At 46.5% G+C, this 19,968-nt stretch overlaps 1 protein-coding gene across 1 annotated transcript in view; it reads right to left on the reverse strand.

The window, feature by feature from the left end:
* LOC119435939 (golgin subfamily A member 2) overlaps positions 1 to 19,968 on the reverse strand; it is a 198,592-nt gene that overhangs the window by 150,095 nt on the left and 28,529 nt on the right. The window contains exons 7-9 of the mRNA XM_037702641.2: positions 9,465 to 9,571; positions 8,849 to 8,907; positions 8,681 to 8,741 (exon numbers count right to left, since the gene is read on the reverse strand). Of these exons, the coding sequence (XP_037558569.1) occupies positions 8,681 to 8,741; positions 8,849 to 8,907; positions 9,465 to 9,571 (227 nt within the window). The remainder of the gene's footprint in view (positions 1 to 8,680; positions 8,742 to 8,848; positions 8,908 to 9,464; positions 9,572 to 19,968) is intronic.

Here is a 19,968-nt window from a genome sequence, read left to right on the forward strand (position 1 = left end):
TGTTAAAGCTCTGTTAAGGAAAGCAGTTGCTGCCCTGACCTATAAGAATGGGGAGAGTGAGCAGTTGCTGCCCTGCTTTATGAGGGTGGGGAAGAGTGAGCTACACATACCGTATTTTCCGGTCTATAAGTCGCACCTTTGTATAAAATGCACCCCCCTCAAGACGGCAGTTTTTCCAGAAAAAAATGTATATAAGTCGCACCGGTGTATAAGACGCACCTGTTTGTTTGGTAAGTGATTACAAAAAAATAGTGACGTTTCACTCCGTGAATGCGAGTCACGCGCAAGCGTATGGATATTTCCACTGCAGGTGCATTTCTGCTGTCGTGGTTGCCGTGATGTTCTCTGGTAGCAACTGCGTAGTTTGCACAGCAGCGTGCGCCGTATCTTGACAGCGATCTGCAGATGCGACGACTTCGGGGTTGGTCGACTCATGGTCGGCCTGCTGCCTCTTGCGTTGCTGCTTCGTCCTTATTGCACGGCGCTCGGGAACTCGATCATGAGAACCCGGCACCTTGATAGCGCGCACAGAACCCATAGCAATTAAGTCAACCAGCGCACTTCGCGTGGCTATAACATCGAATCCGATTTTGACGGCAGTTTTTTCGAAAAAAACAACACATACAAGTCGCACCGTTCTATAAGACGCACAGACGAAAAATTCAGAAAAAAAACACGTCTCATACACCGAAAAATACGGTACATAAAAACTCTTAAGGAAAGCAGTTGCTGCCCTAACTTATGAGGATTGGGGAAAGAGCTACACAAACATAAAAACTCCGCCAAGGAAAGCAGTTGCTGCCCTGATGTTGAGGGTGGGGAGAGTGAGCAGTTGCTACCCTGGCTTATGAGGGCGGGGGAGAGTGAGCTATCCATACATAAAAACTCTGCTAAGGAAAGCAGTTGCTGCCCTGATGAATACAAGTCCCGTAGTCGAAACATTGGCTTAAAACGACATTCCTTGTTCGACTACTGCTCATCACTTAAACACATAGTGATATACTATATGGTATAGAAGGCTTGCTCCAAAATGCTGACGCGCACGTGGAGGTGTTTGTCACCGTTGTAAAGCCCTGGATAGAGACTGTTTCGAAAGGAAGACCTTATGTCTTTCAGCAAGATTCGGCTCCTGCCCACACCGCCTGCGTCACCCAGGAATGGGTGGCCGACAACTACGACCAAGTCACTCCCAAGTTGTGGCCACCTAGTTCGCCAGATTTAAATCCGCTCGACTACTATGTCTGGGGCGTCGTTGAGAGAGAGGCCAACAAACAGCCACATAACAAAAAATATTCGCTGAAGGCCACCATTGCTGACTCAATGGCCAACATCTCTAAGGACCACCTGATCTGTGCATGCAGCAGTTTCCGAAGCCGAATTGAATCGGTTATTGCTGCGGATGGCGGGTTCATTGAGTAATTGTGGAAATAAACCATAAGAGAAGTATTTCCGAAGGTTTGGTGAAAGTATGTCTATTTTTGCTGGAGATATTCTCTGCCTGAATCCAACATTGTGTTCTCAAATACTTTACGGAACCCGGTAAACGTCCGTTTTCCCTTTAGTGTTAAATGAGAACGAGGCATATACCGTATTCATATATTAACATAATATTATGATATATCTTGACCACCTGCTGACAAAAGGTGGGTAGCATTCATTAGTTTTGTAATACCTTCATTTATTACTATACATTTTTTCAAAAGGCTAAAATTTTGGGAGAAATAGGGTTTAACCCATTTTCATAAATTTTGTTCAGGGTGCAAAAATCTGAAATTATTGGGTTTTACCTAATAAAGGACCCTCTATACTACAAACAAGGATCTGTATAGGGCCATCCAGGGAGTGCTCAACTGCACAACAGGTTTAGTGTAGTACTTGTGACCAGCACTGCATTTCTTTTATTTCCCTTGTTTTCTAGCTGCACAGTGCACTGCTAGAGGCGGTTCTGTGTGCTCTGCATTTTCCAGGTATCACCACCTGCCACACTGGCTGAGTGGTTACAGCGTTCTGCTTCTGAGCATGAAGTTGTGGGATAAATTCCCTGCTTTAGTGGCTTCATTCCTTTAGCTGAATGCTAAAGCGCTCGTGTTGTTAGATTTATGTGCACATTAACCCTTTCAGTGTCAGGTTTTTTTCGGAGATGACACATACCCAGTGTCCGGTTCTTTTTTTCTTAGATATTATAAAATGAGCACAATGGTTTATTTTCAGTTATGCAGAAGGGAAAGAATTACACCGATAATGGCAAATGTACTCTTAGTATGGTCCTCACATTCCTATCTTCATTTTCTATCTGCTACCTAGTTTCATTCTGACAAGCACGCTACAGCAATACAGCCGTTTCAGGGTCAAAACAACCTTCTATAAACGCACGAGAGATGGCAGAAACATGCAAGAGTGGTTAGAGTGGTGGCCTTGCGCAACAGCACAAACATTTGAACCGAGAATTGCTACGGTAGCGGTGCACAAATTCGAAAGCCACCCCTTCCAGCTGCGGATCTACGCTCCGCGTGATGCAACCACGCCCACGAAGGGGGCGCATTCTGCAGCGCGCTAGCAAAAACCTACACTAAGCAGAGAGATGAGAAAATATGCTTCTAGAAATATACAACAGATGGCGGAACTATCTCAGAGCTCGCCAACTTCCGTGTTACTGCGCGCATCTGACTGGAGAGAGTGGAGAACGTACACACACGTACATCAGTGACATAGTGAGAAAGAAACGTGGAAACATGCCAGTACGTATGTCAGTGGCACTGAAAGGGTTAAAGAACCCCCAGGTGGCCAACATTATTCCAGAGCCTCTCCACTACGGCATCTCACATAGCCCGAGTGTTGCTATAAAACATTAAGCCCCATAAGTTGAATTGATAGGAATTCCAGAGTTCACACTGCTGCACATTACAGTGGAATCTCGATGATACGATCACGGCTAATACGAATTTCTGGATAATACGAACTTCTCGGTGGTCCCGGCCGAGCCCCATTACTTTGCAACATGCTAGATAACGGTTGTTACGAATCGATTTTCGACCCGTGTCGGTTGATACAAATAAACGCCACCCCACCGACGGCCGCGAAAGAGAACAGCGCGCAGTCACGGACAGCGCGAAGCTCGCGACTGGGCGCGAAGAGTTTGAAGCGGTGGCGCTTTTGTTGCTTGGGGAAGCACGGCCGCCACAGCGAGCGAAGGTTCGTGCGGTCTATCGCTTCAACGGAAACTGAGCAGCGTAAGCACAGCGCATACAAAGGTCAGAGCCGTGTGGAGATCGCTTTCAAGATACGGTGCGCATGATAACACCGACAGCCGGCACAGGCGCAAAGTACAAGAATGCATTTGTTGGCAGATTAGAAGCCGCCCCCCCCCCCCCCCCCTCTCAAGCTGCCTTCCCACTTTGCTCCTTTCACATGGGAGTGAAAAGACAAAGACGAAGTTTCTGCGAGCCAGATCGCTACTTCTCTAGCTCTACTGTTTTCGCCCGATTTCGCTGTAAATCTCCGGGTAGGCGTCATGGATTGTTGCACGGATGCAAGCCGATGTCCCCGCGCCTCTGCTGGGGATGGCAACTTCAGCGGCAGCTGCGTCTAGGAAGCGGACCAGCCTCCAGAACGACACCGACAGCGACGATACCAGCGCCTACTCGCTCAGCAGTGAGGACTTCTCCGATGACGACTTTCAGCTTGTGAGGAGCCGCAAGGCGAAACGAAGAGACACCAGGGCTTACCTGTCTTCAAGCACGTAAACTGCAGGACCAACTCGGAATAGCGTGGTCAGTACAATTCTATTTATACCAGAACTTACTACCGACAACTTGAGGCGACTCAACAGACAGTCCGTCTCGGTGTTTCTCGAAGCGGTGGCGCCAAATCAAGTCACGGATGTCAGAGTCAACACACGGAAAAATGTCTTGGCTATTGACGTCGTACATGAGACGGCACGGATCACTTTGAGCAAACTTATGGAACTTGGCGGCGTGAAGGTCCGCTCGTAGTGATACCGCTACTGTAGTAGTGATACCGCTACTGGTGTCATCACTGACGTGGACGTCTCCATCTCCAGCGCCGACTTGCCGATTTTAATTAAGCCAGCCGTTGATGGCTGCGCGATCACTCATGTGTCTCGACTCGGCACGTCCCGCTGTGTGAAGGTGGTTTTCAAGGGCGAATCTCTTCCCTTGCACGTCAAGGTGGGCCACTTTAGACACCCCGTGCGTCCATTTATCCAAAGACCACTCCAATGCCGCAACTGCCTGAGGCTGGGACACGTGAGCGCTGTGTGCAAGAACACGAGAGTTTGCTCGCGCTGCACACAGCCCCACGCTGCAGACTCCTGTGTAGCCACAGTGCTCAAATGCCCCAATTGCATTGGGTCCCACGATGCTACCTCAAAGGACTGCCCTAAATTGAGGAAAGAAAGGGCAGTCTTGAAGCAGATGGCAAGGTACCGTTCGTCTCGTGGGGAAGCTGTTGCGGCCATTAGAAAGCGACGCTCCCGACGCCGTTGGACTTCAAAGAACGAATATTCCTCTATGAAGAGCGCGGCACATCCGACAACTCCTCCTCCTCTGCCCCCTAGGCCTGGCAGAGTCGAGTCTATCTGACAAGGTCGTGCCGGAGAGCACCAATACTGAAGCCTGGCCCGCGCTACCAAAGCTACAGCCGCCGCCACAGCAGAAGCCACAACCGAAGCCACAGCAAATACCACAGCTGAAGCCACAGCCAAAGCCACAGCCGAAGCCACAGCCATGGCCACAGCCGATGCCACAGTTCAAGCCACAACCGAGGCCACAGCCGGAGTCACAACCGATGCCACAACCGGCACCACAGTCACATCAAAGAATACAGTGCACCGCGGTAGAGTCCACAATGCCAAATGCATTCCCCCTTATTCCCCCTTTCCCTTACCCCACGTGTAGGGTAGCAAACCGGACGTTCGTCTGGTTGACCTCCCTGCCTTTCCTCTCTTCGCTTCCTCTCTCTCTCTTCACATGGGAGATTGCGTCGCCAGTTACCCTTGCGCCTGGTTGCAAGATACCAGTTACACCGTGCAAGATATGCATTCGGTGCCGCAGCACAGCATCTTCCCCCCCCCCCCCCCCCCTTCCCTCCCATACCACCACGGCCTTTCGCGCGATGGAAGTCGCATTTGCTCTCGGCTGTGCGTTCGCTCTCCGTGAAGGCGCACATCCCCCGCGCGCTTTCACTCGCACATACGGCGCGCGGCGACGATTTCATCGCCCTTGGACTCATGCTCCACGTCTCCGCATCGCCCTCGTTGATCTCCTCTCCCATCGTTGGGCACACCTCGTTGAGAAGAGTGCTCACTGCCGCCCTTGTCAGCAAGATTTTCCCGCGGAAGCCGGATTATAACCGGTATTTCGTCTCACGCGGCTGCACTCTAAGCGGTGTGCGTATACGTGGAGTTCTATTGGAGGGTAAATGGGAGTCGGAAAAGGCCGTGTTGTAGCCAGTTCTGCACTATAAACGGTTATGTTATAAGTGGTCTATACTGTAAATGCTCTTTACATGCGTGTGCCTGAGTGAGTTCACCTCTGACTCTTTAATTTAGCTAGCTTTAATTGTGTTTCAATGATACGAACTTTGGCTAATACGAATATTTTTCTTAACCCCGTGAGATTCGTATCATCGAGATTCCACTGTATTTGTGCACTGCAGGGCCGGTATAACGTAAAACTATTCCAATCTGTTTTTATTCCAAACCGGGCATTAGCCTTCCATGATAAGTCAAAATGGCTTGGGCTATGCCCATTGGGCATGGCACCTGCCCATATGGGCTGGACCCAAACCATTCTGACCTATCACGGAGGGCTAATGGCCGATTTAGAATAAAAACAGATTGGAATAGTTATACAGTCAAACCTCGATATAACGAACCTCAATTTAGCGAAATTTGCAATGTAACGAACTATATTTATTTTCCCATCTTTGTTCTATTGAATTAAAGAAACCTCAATATAACGAAATTCTCAATATAACGAAGTTTTCCGCTGCAAGTACAACTTCGTTATATCGAGGTTTGACTGTACCTTATACCGGACCAGGTGCTGCGCATATGACACGGAAATGCCATTTTCCATGATGTCAAACGCTTGCCATCCTAGTGGCTCCTTTGAGAATAGCATGTGGGCTTTTGCTTAAATTTTCAGCTGTTTTTTAGTGTAGCTCAATATAACAGTTTGCAGACACGATTGTCACTGAGAGATCTATGCACCACAAATTTCTCCTTATAATCCCCAAACCTAATGAGGGCACTTATGAATAGTGTTTGCCTGAGCTCGTTGGTTGCACATAGCACAAATGGATTCCAGCAGAATGTACTGACACGGACAGAAAGGGTGTGTCAGACAGCGTGCGTTGTCGTCCCTTTCTGTCCGTGTCAGTACATTCCGCTGGAAACCATTTGCGCTAATGAGGGACCCTTTATGCAGCACATCTCTTAGGATATGCTGGGACAAGAATGGATGTTACTGAGACCAGCCGGCTGAAATCACTTGGTAGAAAAATAAAAGCCACAGAGCTTCAACAAAGACTCCACTAACATTCATACTACAGGGGTTGCCATGCAAGTACCCGTTTCAGAGCTCATTTACGGGGTTCTGATGTGTGAACCTTAAGTAACCATATATTATTACCTGGAAAATTAGCAAACTATACAAACATTAAAGGAAAGACAAAAAAAAGAGATGAACACACCACCACTCTTTTGACACATGCACAATTAATCAAGTGTGTTAATAAACCAAGCAACACTTATTTCTTGACATTCAATCATATAATTGTCCTATGATTCAGACCTCTTAGTGTAAGTGCTCTCAGATGTTAAGCAACAACTTATAATGCAATACAGTGAAATTTCCTGCTGCCACTACCTAGTTAATAACACTCTACCCCTATATAGGAGCACCAGCAAGTGAAATTTGCAACTACCCAAACTCACAACAGTGCAGCAACTAGCAGCACTACAAATAAGCAAAAAAAAAACAAAAAAACAGGCTTTTGTCAAGCATTCAGACTTTACAAGCCACAAGCCACAACTTTCTTGTTTGCATTCATGAATAACCAGCAGAATAAAAATGAAGCCTGTTAGCTGAGCTAGTCTTGCTTAGAAAACCTGGGTGCCATGGCACATGTGCCAGTGTATTTAGCATCATGTCACCAGTAACCATCCACTAGTTCTACACTGGGCTTTGGTGTCATATGCAAAATTGCTAGGTTTGTTGAATAAGGATGTGCATGCAAGCACCTAGTTCTACCTCTCTTCTAGAACTACCATTTCTTTTAGTAAAAAAAAAGTTAACTAGATGCAATAAAGTTCTATTCTGTTTGATAAACTAAGCAAATACCTTCATTTTTCAACAGGCACTTTATTGCCTGTCGCATTAACCGTTTCAGTATCGCTGACGTACCGGTACGCTTCCATGTTTTTGTGCCACCGTGTCACTGACGTATTTTTGCTTCTCCATTCTCTCCAGTTGGATGTGCACGGTAACACAAAGGTGGCGAGATCCGAGGTAGTTCCACCATCTGTTGTATTTTTCTAGAAGCATATTTTCACATCTCTCTGGGATTGCTCAGTCAGGGTTTTTGTTAACGCGTTGCAGAACGTACCCAACTTTCGCGGCAGTGGTTGCGCCACGCGGAGCATGAATACCCAGATGGGTGGGGTGGCTACCAGACTTTGTGTACCAATACCGTGACAATCCTCCATTCAAATATTCACGCCCTAGCACAAGGCCATCACTCTTGCATGTTTATGCTACCATAAAAACCGAAATATAATTCGAGATTTTTTCATGAAAATAACAAGCTAAAGTCACCCCTCGTTTATATAGCGGTCTTTAGTCAAATGCAATTCATTGTCGGGCAACCTATGGCAATATTGCCAAAGTGAACGGCAACATGGGCGCTCAGCGCCAGTTTGGTGTTTCGGAAAAAAGCGTGCGGTATTGGAGCGGGCAGAAAAGAAAGCTGCTGAACTTCAACCCGTGCAAAACGTCATTTTGTGGATACCCGCAGCTTGAGGACACACTCGTGGACTTTGTGCGAGCTCGCTGCCAGATACCGTGCATACAATTCCCTACAAAGCCATGGAGCTCGCACGAGAAGCTGGACTCGAAGCGGCCTGCAACGAACGGTCGTAATTTGAGGACAGTGGTGCTGTAGTCACTACCGACGAATGAGACTACAGCTTCGATGGTGGGTGAGTGGTGCCGTTTCGAAAATAAATGTGTTTCGGTGATTTTTGGATGTTTTCTTTTTTCTCTCTTTCTTACACCTAAACTTAGGGGGTCGACCTATATTTCCACTCGACCTATAATCCGGTTTAACAGTTTTTTTTTTTTTTTTTACTCTGACACAGTGGCACTATTGCAGAAGTGTGCAGACAGGAATGTGAGGACCATACTAAGAGTGCATCTGCCATTATTTGTGTAATTTTTTCCCTTTTGAATAACTGAAAATAAAGCACTGTGTTCGTTTTTTAATATCCGAGAAAAATAACTTGACACTGAAAGGGTTTGACAGCTAAATTCAAAAAGCAAAAAACGAAAAGGCACACACATAATAGCCAGAATAGTAGTTACAATCTAAATATTTTAATACTGTATTATGGCCCCTGAATATTACACATTACAAATGTTGGTAAGAAAATAGCACACACCTTTCTGCTCAATTTCTCAGACAGTTCAGCCAGCTGTTGCCTTAGCTCTTCCATGGACTTGCTACTTAGAAAAGCATAAACAGGAACAGGGGAAAAAAAATTGAAGAAAGTCAGGTGCCGCACTAAAGTAACCAATTGGTAATTTCTGAACTTCATTCTATTACACACCTAAGCCTGTAGTTTTCAGCCTTAAGACGATCCACTTCTCTCTGAGATTCCTTGGTGCTCTGCAAATGTAAAATGCACTAGAAGTCAAAACAAACAATGCTAATGCAATTAAAACACAACCAGAGTTTTGAACTTCAGGAAAAATGGCAACCTTCAAATGGAACAGCATGAGGCACAGAAGATATCAAACCATGTATTGCAGCAATTTCTGAAACCAAGAAACCGCCAACCCTGTGCTAACCACAATACACTGAAGGTGACAGCTGGGTGTAACATTTATGATTTAACACAGTAGCAATTTCATTTATGTCCACTGCATGGTTATTTTCCATGTTAATATTGACCGCTACCTCCACAGTCATAATTACCATTACATTTATCATTTTCACTCTTTATGGCACAGTCATTTAAGCTCCACATCTCAGGCTCTCCATACATCGTATCGTTCATCATGCATGAGCGACAGCATCAAGTAGGGTTGCAGTGTGGTGGCACTAACTGTGAGGGTGTTCCAAATAATATCCTCCAGGACTGAGCCCCGCAATAGACAATCTTAACGACATTGAGAACACTGAAAAGATTGCAGACAGCTATAAATGTAAAAGATGCCGCATACTTTTTCTTGGACCTGACTCTGGCTGCTGGCTGTGCTAAGCTTGCGCTCCAGGTCACTGTTTCTCTCCCGTAGAGCCTTCAGCCTACCTTGTAGCTCCTCAGTTTCCACTGCACAATCCACAAGAATGGAAGCACAAGCTTTTAGCATTCCAACAAAACCTGGCATCCTGCATGCACGTTCATTCCTGTTGCACATGTACTAGCAAAATTCAGACTGCACTTCCAGGCAGGCACACATCACATCACATAGCAGCTTGAAGCAGACAGCAAAAGTTGAAGATTACCACAACTACAATTAAAAAATGAAAATTACCATCTATCCTATACTTCAAAACCAGCATAAACACGAATTTCCTCTGCTTACATCCATCAACTTATATGCTATGTGTGTGAACACTTTTTTTTGTGTGTGTGGGTGTGAAATAATCAGCACAAGAAAGCATCTTGTGTTATATTTCAAACCATGCTCCAAATATTAGACAGTTATGGTTGCACATCCACAACCACCCACATACGCAGTGTGCAAGAACGCGTGTACGTAGTGAAGTGTGCTGAAGCAGCAATAGTTGGCCACACGAAAAAGTTGAGAGGTGGTTTGCTCACTGGGACACACGGGAGCTTCAGAAATTGCTATAGCCAACTCACGCACCTTCCTTCGTTCGGAGCCATTGTGGGAAAATGCTCTATCACGCTCTTGCGAGCAGGCAAGAACGTCATGCAGAGCCTGCAGTACCTGGAAAGCTGCGGGCGCGTGCGAGGCAGCAGACATGCCCCTGCATACAGTACATGTGCACTGCTGCCTCCGAGGACTCCCTGCATACGGAGCTGTTGCGGACACCCGACTATAACTGTCTATTATAACAAAATTTCCCTCGCAAATGGTGTTTGAAAATACAGCAAATTAAATCATCAAGCAACTACATAATACCTGTCAGACAGGCAAATATAGTGACACTTTGAGTGAGTGCACTTCGTTGCATTGAGTGTCACTTTGGCAATGCACTGGCAGACAGGAAAGGAAAGTAATTTGGAATTGATGTCACTGTCGATTGTTTAATCAGCCAGCACATATATTTGTTAATTTAGGTAATATTTTTAGATCAACATTAACGTGCTTAACAGTCCCAATCAAAGACCAGACAGCATTCTCCAACACAAGAGCAACACAGTGGGTATTTGGAAGTGCTGAGTGGCAAAGTGTTGGCATCTAAAAAAAACGAGACAGCTTTCGTTGGCAGGGGAAAAATGGCAGTTTCCATAAGCGAGGTCACTGACAACATTTGAAATTTTAAAAAATAAAAAAAGAATGCCTGTTTCAGAATTGGTGCCAACCCTGTAATGAGTATTATTTTATTTATTTATTTTAAAATTCTTTTTGAAGCACTGCTACCAAGGCTACACATATTGACACAGTGAAGCGAGTTCACTGAATGAGTTTCACTAACACCGTGCTTTCTACACAAAGTGCCGCTAAACGTTTCAATGACAGCCTGCAAATAACACTAAAGTTGTGCACTCGCTCAAAGTGACACTAAAATTGCCCGTCTAACAGGGGTATAAGATGCGTGATAAAGTCAACCTTTTGGTGGCTTAGGGAATGCGGATATGCATTTACTGGAGGGGATGAGACACATGTTAGCAAGTGTGTTAGTGAGGAAGTATAGGTGCAATTAAACGTAAACGATGGCACAAAGTGGTCCAATGGTTCAGTCCAGTACCACGATGCATGTCAACACAGTTTCATTTGCGTAAACATAGTTTTCCTGGTGCACGTGGCTCTTTAGAAAAGCTTATGATATCACACAATCTGTTATTGTGATGTGCACCAGCAACGAGCCCCAACACATGATCAGGTGGTGCTGCGCAGGTGTACATTATTGCTGTAGATTACAAGCCACCCTATGTCACAACACTGTATTTCAAGACCACAGCGACAGTTGCACTGCATATTTTTAGTTCACACTGTAATGATAATGTACACTTTTTGTGTGTGTGTATCATCAAAAACGCTCGTGAGCATTACATATACAGTCCAATGTTTATAGATACTTTTTCAGTTCTGGAACTCCGCCTTCCCAGGCGGGAGTGATTTCTTCCTAGGTGCTGAGAGGGCGCTGCGGTCGCAGGTTGCGCGGTGTCGGCGGCAGCGTTCACGGCATTCGCCAGTCGGCTGAGCTCAAAGTTGCGGCGCAGTTTGGTTCTTTATTCAGTGGTGCAGTTGCGTGTCCCCTTTACATGATTCTTTTCGCTTGCGTTTGTCTTGACCCCTGTGCGAGAACCTTGCCCTTTCAGTGCGTTCGGTTTGTGGGGCTATTGAACAGTGCGGCCGCGGACGGAAGCATTTCGTGACTCCATCAACACGCTGTGTTTTATCTGAAGTGCTGGGCTTAGCGCAACGCCAACCTGCTTCGCACCTGGCTGTACCAGCGGGTACAGAAGCAACACTCAGAAGCATTACTTTTTTGTGCCGCCATCGGATCTGGAGCTTCTCAGCAATTGGAAAAGAGCTATTCCCCGCGCGGACAAAGAGCTCAGCAAAACCAGCAAGATTTATGACGTTCATTTTCTCGAAGTGGACATTTCGAAGACGTTTAAGCATGTTATCAACGGTGAAGTCGTCGAGATTGACCGGGCATACTGGGCATTGAAGGAAGGTGCAGTCCCCGTTAACTTTCCCAACCTTCCCAGTTACTTGTCAAGAAAGCAGACTCGGCGGCGATCTCCGAAAAAGAGAAAGGCAGCATCTACGCATGATGTGACCACAAATGAAGCGTACTTGCCTACGGAGCGACCAGAGGAACTGTTTAACCATGAGGTGCCTGTTCCCCTGCAGTGCACCAATTTTGCTCAGATTGTCGAGAATAGTGTGTCAATACAGCTCCCAGCCAACTGGACAACGGCAGTACTCGAAGAAGAACCAGGGCAGCGTCGACAGATTGTTTTTTTACGTGGCCGGAATGAAAGCGGGGGCGTACACAATCCTGAAGAGGGTCGTTGTGCGTCCCACTATCACCTATGTTGTCCACGCAAATGGGAGGCTGCTCCGACAGTCGTTTGATGTAGAGATTCGTTCTCTGCAAGATCTAGAAGCCCTGCTGCAGATTGTACACAACAAACAATTTTGCCTAGGCTGCTCTCGCAGTGATGTTGCCACCATCAGAGCAGCGGTGAAAGTTGGAAGCACATTGTTCCCGAAGGACTGCTCAGTTTTGACGGATGCAAACAAAGGTGTCTGCAATATGTGCATCAATTTGAATAAGAGCCTGAAGAAGAACACATCTACGCCAGCAAGGAGGAAGGTCCCTATCGCAGCTTGTGTGCTGAGGAAGCGATTGATTCGTGCCACCGCAGCACGTGAGCGCAAAAAGCGGGAAGTGAAGCAGCTCAGTGAGAAGCTGAGGGACACGTTCACAACATCCCTTGACAAGCTTGTGCAAGACCTACCTTAAATACAGAAGGTCGCCATTCGGACACCAGTCATGCAACAGGCAGCAAAATCACCCCACGGTCATAGATACACGACTGACTGGATCATGGTGTGCTTGCATTTGCGGCTGACAAGTCCGAAGTGCTACAGAACGCTATCAGACATGAAGGTCCTTCCCCTCCCTAGTGCAAGTCGCCTTGTGCAGCTATTGAAGGGCCTGCCGTGTGAGTACGGCTTGAACAAATATGCCCTTGAAAGCATCAAGGTACATATGACTGGAAAGCCAGATCATCATACGTACGGAACCATAATAAGTAATACCCCGGTGATACGAACCCAGCTGGTACGAATTTCGGTGTGATACGAATTCGTAACATTCCCCGGCCGAAATACATTATTAACAATATGAAAAAAAATCGGCTGTTACAAACGTGTTGCCTCGCCGCTGCGGATCATACGAACGCTTGAGCAACAGTGCTGGCGGCCGAGCCAGCGGGGCGACTGGCATAGACAAGCCGGCACAGGGGGATCCTGCGCAATCTCTCATTGATTCCCACGTCGAGCGGACCGAACCACATTACAGCCTAGCCGATGCTTAGCGAGAAATAGACGAGGTCCGCTGCAGCAACGACGACCGAGGCGCAGCCCCGACGGTCGGAACGCTCCCTGCAGTCGACGTACTCAGGCGTTCAGTGGCGTGCGAAAACATTCCCAAGATCACGTGCGCGCACTAACACGCCTTTCAGAAGGCGATCGTTGACCATTTGGGCAAGAAGAAAACGTCCCATTGATACGTTTTTCAAGAGTACGAGCAAAAAAAGAGAGAGAAAAAAAAAAAAAGCCGCAGTTTCGCCCGAAAGGTGAAGCAACGGAAGCGCAGCAGCAGCGAGCGAATTGGCCTTTGCGCCGTCTCTCGCTTCAACGCGAACTACACGTCGAAGGCACAGCGCATACGAAGCTACTGGCACTAGGCGCACTTTGTCGACATCGCACATCATTTGACACACTTTGCGCACATCGCAGATCGCTTTCAGGATACGGCACCCGCGCGGGTGCGTATCTGCAACGTGCCGGTCGCTTGTTGCAATGTACAAGCTGGCTGCACCGCCACATTCAAACGCAACGTAACATGCAGGAACATTATAGATTGGCGGAGAATCACGGGGAACGCCCGGTTATTCGAACGCGAAAGCATTTGCGATGGTTAATTCGATCATACCGCGCACCGACAATGCTCTCAGCAACGCGCTAAATCACGTGGTGGCGCCTCCGACCGGCATTGCTCCGACATTGCTCCATTGAGAAGGGGGGGGGGGGGGGGGGAGAAAAAAAAAAAGAACCGCGGCGTCACAGCAAGGTCGCCGTTTCTGCGTGGCGCCGGAACACACGTGTACATGCCGACGTCTCAGCCAACGCTCCGGCTGCAGCGCACAGGGAAGAAACAGCGGAGGCCTAGTCCGGCCAACGCTCGCTTCAACGGCAGAAAACGAAACTTTAGGGAGCTGGCGCCGGGCCGGCAGGAGCGGCGGATGCGCACGGAGACAGTGGAAGGTGAGGGGGCTACGAGGGTGTTGAGAGGGAGGGCGAGGGGAGCCACCGAAGCGACAGAGTTGCCGAGGCCAAATCCGCTTCCCTGCCGCCCTCCTACCTCACCTGCGACGGTCCCCGCGCGCGCCCGTCGCCGTATCGTCTCTTCCTCTTCACAACCACAATCTCTCTCTCTCTCTCTCTCTCGCCGTGCCTGCGCCGCCCGCTCCCTCAAGTTTCATTTCCTGCCATTATCGCGAAGCGAGCGTTGGGCGACACGGGCAGTTTTGTGGCCCTCGCTTGATATGTGCTTGCGCGCCGCGATATTTCACGAACCGCACCGTTCGTACGTCATGCTATGGTGGACGAATATTTCAAAATTAAGTCCTTTTAATTCGGACAAATTTGTGGGCCCCTTCGAGTTCGAATTATCGAGATTCGACTATACATGGAAGTCAATGAAATTTAGGTCGGGACCGCGAAAACGCGAAGTACCAGCCGGGAAAACGCAGCAGCGAGGAAGGTATCAATGGGGTTCCACTATTAGAAATTTTTTCCGGTAATAAAAAATTCATTTTTTTTTATATTGTGTATGTTTTGATGATACGAACTTCGGGTGATACGAATATTTCCCGCGACCCCGCGAGATTCGTCTCACCGAGATTTTACTATAATTGACGAGGACAAGATCAGGGATTCTACGGAATTCAACAGAGTTTCCTGCAAGTTTGACGGTTTCGTCAACTATGGTGACATTGCCACAGGAGACACCAACAAATTACCGTGCTCTGCTCATCATGTTTAACCCCATGTTTGAGTCATGGGTTCAGCCTATTGCAAGGTATGCAACAAAAGGTGCCGCACCAGGATGGGTGTTAGCAAAAATAGTTATGAACACGGTGCTGGAGTTGAGTGAGCATGGTGCTAAAGTGGTAGCAGTGAACAGTGATGGCGCAGGAAACAATAAGTCGATGTGGACACACCTTGCCATCAGTGGCAAACTCGCTGGTGCCCAGTACAAGATTGCACACCCATGCATTGATGGAGCATTTCTCCATTTTATGTGTGATGTACCGCATATTATCAAGTCTGTCAGAAATCGCATGATGAAGCACAAGTACGGGCTGGTAAGCGTGCCCATGCTCTAATCAAACCATTGTGTTAATGCTTGGAATACCTGATCTTGCTTACAAGCTTTCCCGTTATCGCATTATTGTGGGCCATCTGCATTACAGATTGGGGAGCACCAAGCGAACTACCAGCATTATGAGCGACTATTTGAAACAGAAAAGAAGGCCCACATTAAAGTTGTGCCGAAACTGACGGAGTACCATGTGAAGCCACAGAGGCTTCAAACCATGAATGTGCGTCTGGCCACCCAGGTAGGATATTTGTGACGCTCATTTTGCCACTATAACCTCCTCTAGAGGCCATCACCTCTCTTAGGGACTGGTGTTGGCATTTTGATGTTACGAATTGCATGTGCACTGTTGTACAAAATAAATACTGTACATGAGCACATTACATGTGCATTCATTTGCATGGGACAAGCTACACCTCATTGTGCATGACTGTGTGTATTTGCAGTTGTTTGAAATGCTAAGAAATGCTAAAATTCTATTTCAGCTTTTCAGCCAGAGCGTTGGTATAGGACTTGAGGTTTACCGGCAGCTAACGGTCCCTGGCTTCGCGGACAGCACTGGAACGGAGGAGTTTACATTGCTCATGAATGACCTTTTTGACATACTAAATGCGAAGGTTCCTCCAGATGGGATAAAGAAAGGATCCCCCAAGATTCAGGTAAGCATACCAAAGTATATATACAAAACACAGGAAACAAATGTGCGAGCCTTGCAGCGGTAAAGCGATGCCCAGTGTTTTGAAGTACGACTGAGACTTGGCAGTGTTATTAATTGTTTGTTATGGCCATTTCTTGTATTGCAGTTTTTGAAGGATTTTCTGGAGATGATGAATCGGACGGAATCAAACAAGAATGTAAAGCTCTTTGCATCTGCTCAAACTGTCGAGTCAATCCGTGTCACACTGATGTCCATCCTGTCTCTAATTGAATTCCTAGACAGCAAGGGCGTCAACTATATTCTTACGGGGAGCTTGAACCAGGACCCACTCGAGGTAACTAAGTTGAAGTGCTGCTGCATTTAATATTGTTAAGATATGTCTTTTTCTTTTCTTTTCAGAGATTCTTTGGTCTATTGAGATCCTTTGGAGGCGATGAAGACCATCCGATGGTGACGAAGTTCAGCCAAATATTTCGGATACTTTCACTATACACACCTGTGAAAATGGCTGTCAAAGAGAATTGTGAGACCGGTAGTGACCGTATCCTCTTAAGTGCATTTGAGAGCCTTGGAGCAAAGCGTAAAGACGCACTCCGCCAGAAAAGTGTGCACAAAGAGCTGGTTTGGAAGAAACTCATGGCCATTCCATTCACAGAACTGTGCAGCGCTGCTGATGACCATGGCTACAATGCTCCTGCACCAGAAACCACAGCACTATATTACTTGGCTGGCTACGTTGCTTTTAAATTAAGAAAAACCACACGTTGTGAAAACTGTATGAAAGAAGCCCTGGGGTCGCATAATTCCCTTCCTCCTGAAGCCGTGCTCGTAATTGAGCGTGCTTTTGTCACGGGAAGCCTTGTATTCCCTTCAAACAATCTGTTCACCTATATAAGCTCTGTAGAGCACACATTCAGGCAAGTGTGCAAGGGGGAAACATTTGGGGACCTTTTCTGGGATGTTCTGGATGCCCTTATTAAGAAAGGCACAAATACTGTTGGCTGCCCAGAGCACGCCGAGAAGTTAACAGCTGAGTTAATACATTTTTATTTGCTCACCTGCATGCACTTTTTTGCACAACTGAAGTGGCAAGAAAATGACAGTGCAGTTCGTGCACAAAGGGAACATAAGAAAGCGCAACTTGTCTAGCTAGAATCGTGACCGCAGAAGTTTCACCAAGGCAATGTAGTTTGTGAACGCTATTGTTAATAAAGTTCCTCTTTTTCCCATTTTGAAAACAGTAACTGCAGGAATCTAAGGTAAGGTTTGACCTTGGGCTAGTTGGTTCTTTTCTTCGTCCTCGTGTTCGCGCACGGATCATGCTCATACAACCACTGTGTACTGCGTGTGCATCACAATACATATGTATTGGGCAAGCCCATGTCGAATATTTCTTTAAAATAGAATGAGCATGGAGAATTTCGGATGGAAGAATACAAGGTAGCACTCGATGGTTCCGAGTTGCGCAGTCGCTGAACTTGAAGCGGGCAGCCAGCTCCTGAGGCTCAGAAACTAAGCTACACGGATGTTTATCATAAAAAAAACAGTTGTTCCGCACGGCTGTAAGGAAATACCATTCGTGCTGCAATAGATTCGCACGATTGGCATGGCAAGTGAATTCGTGTGCACACTTGACAGCCACTGCTGCGCAAACGTTCGTTTAAAACGCTGTCATTCTTGACATTTTACCCACCGCTCAAAATCCCTGGGTGTACACATTACTCCTTGCGCAAAACGGCCCGTTTCAAATAAATCGTGAACTGGAATAGCTGCAAAAAATGCCGAGCAACTTCCCCAGAACAGTTATTTCTTTTGCAGTACACAGCCAGAATTGGGGAGAACCTGAGATGCCGCGGAGGAATGCTGCCCACTAGCAGACGACGCTCACTCTCCTAGCGTAACCCGTAACCGCAGCGCCGCGGTGGCGAGAATCGCGCGGCGCGGAGATACGAAACTGAAAAAGTATCTATAAACGTTGATACAGTCAACAACCAATTTTTCTGACGCCCGATTTTCTGGACATGCCTCATAATTTGGACACCTTCGCGGCACCACCACGTATCCCATAAAGCAAAGTATAAGGATGTCTCACATTTTGGACACTGAAACTCCTCGCCATCCGATTTTTTTAATTTTTTGGCGTGACTGCAAGCTACCACTGCAACCATTTTAATTATCTCAAAGTCTCAAACCAGCGCTCTTACACGCCGATCCGCTGACAGCCGTAGTAGTTGTTTTGTGCTCTCGTTAAGTCTAGCTGCTCCGACGCTCGCTATCAAGCTTCCGGCTGTTCGATGCAGTGTTTTTAACTTAAAGGATTCGTTGCCGTCAGCAATGGTGCAAACTTTGCCTTTGTCATCCTCGCCGATAGCATCGATGCATGAAAAGCACGACAAAGGTCTAAAAAAACAGACACACAGAGACAGTGCTGTCTCTTGTGCGTCTGTTTCTTTCTACGTCCTCGTTCGGTCGCGCTTACACATTCTATCATGGATTCTAACCAACTAGCCCACCAACGTGTTTTAACAAAGGTCTAAAACAATGCATACTGCCAGTTCACAAAAGTCAGCTTTGCCGCACAAGAGCAGTGTTACGCGGCCAAGCATACACAATGTATTGGGGTGATGCACATCAAGAGTGCAAAGGGGCCACTGTCACGGGAAATAAAATGTGTTCACATGCGGATTCGCCAGCTCCTGTCACATTACGAGCACCAAGACACCTAACAATTGTACTGGCAGGCCTTTAAAAGCGATTTCAGACATGGCTGCGGCTATTTAAGCCCTTGAAGGCAGTGAACCCCTTAAGGGTCATTCCACGCCAACTGATCCAGACATTGCGCTCGACCATCTTCGATTTCTTTAAAAAAAATTATGGCTTATTGTGTTACTTTGACAAACAATAAACCAGCCTGGTTTTGGCAAAAAAAAATTTTTTTGCGCCGTGGCCACCATCTTAAATTTGCAAGTGGTCAGAAAACCTAGCCTAACAAAAAAATTTGTAAAAAATAATTTTTACCAATGACTAGGAAACTTCTTTTCATACATGTAAAAGAGATTGTTTTTTTTATATATATGAACTGGAACTGAATTTGTTTTACTTTTGTTTAAATATAAAACACGGAAGAAGGTACAAAGAAAGGTGGAAATTCGAAATTTTTAATAAAATTTTATGTTCTCACAGTAGTCATTTCAGCTATTTCTCCATGTTGTCCAGAAGGCGAAGAAGCCGATAAATATGTTTCAGAGATGAAAAAACATAACGCATGTGTACAAAAAAATTTCAAACTTCAAAAAATTTGCTTTTTAAGGCATATTCAGCCGTCAATTGCATAGTGAGGTGGTCCAAGTAAAAATCTGAAAGATAGTAAGTTACACAGTAGAATTCAATGGCATTTATTTCTAAAAGTTTAATCGGAACAATTTTTGTTTTAAGCGAGAAAATAATTCTGGAAATTGAGTCCTTGCATTCAACGCCAGCGTTGCTCCGTGCTTGCTCTTCCCTGTTGTGCACGCTAGAGCCAACGTCAAGGAGGCACATAACATAACACTGCACCGTGCTCCAAGTGGAAGCTCTTTATATTTTGTTTTTGAAAACTTCACTGGCGTGTTCATTCAGATTTTGTCACTTTAAACTCTTGGGTCGCTGAGTATGACGTAAGTCCCGTATGCACCGTTGAAAGGGATAAAGGGTTGATGTGGTGAAACCTATAAAGGGTTGATGTGGTGAAACCTCCGTATTCCTTTTAATGG

The sequence above is a fragment of the Dermacentor silvarum genome, chromosome 1 (assembly GCF_013339745.2).
Source record: "Dermacentor silvarum isolate Dsil-2018 chromosome 1, BIME_Dsil_1.4, whole genome shotgun sequence".
Classification (NCBI taxonomy): domain Eukaryota; kingdom Metazoa; phylum Arthropoda; class Arachnida; order Ixodida; family Ixodidae; genus Dermacentor; species Dermacentor silvarum.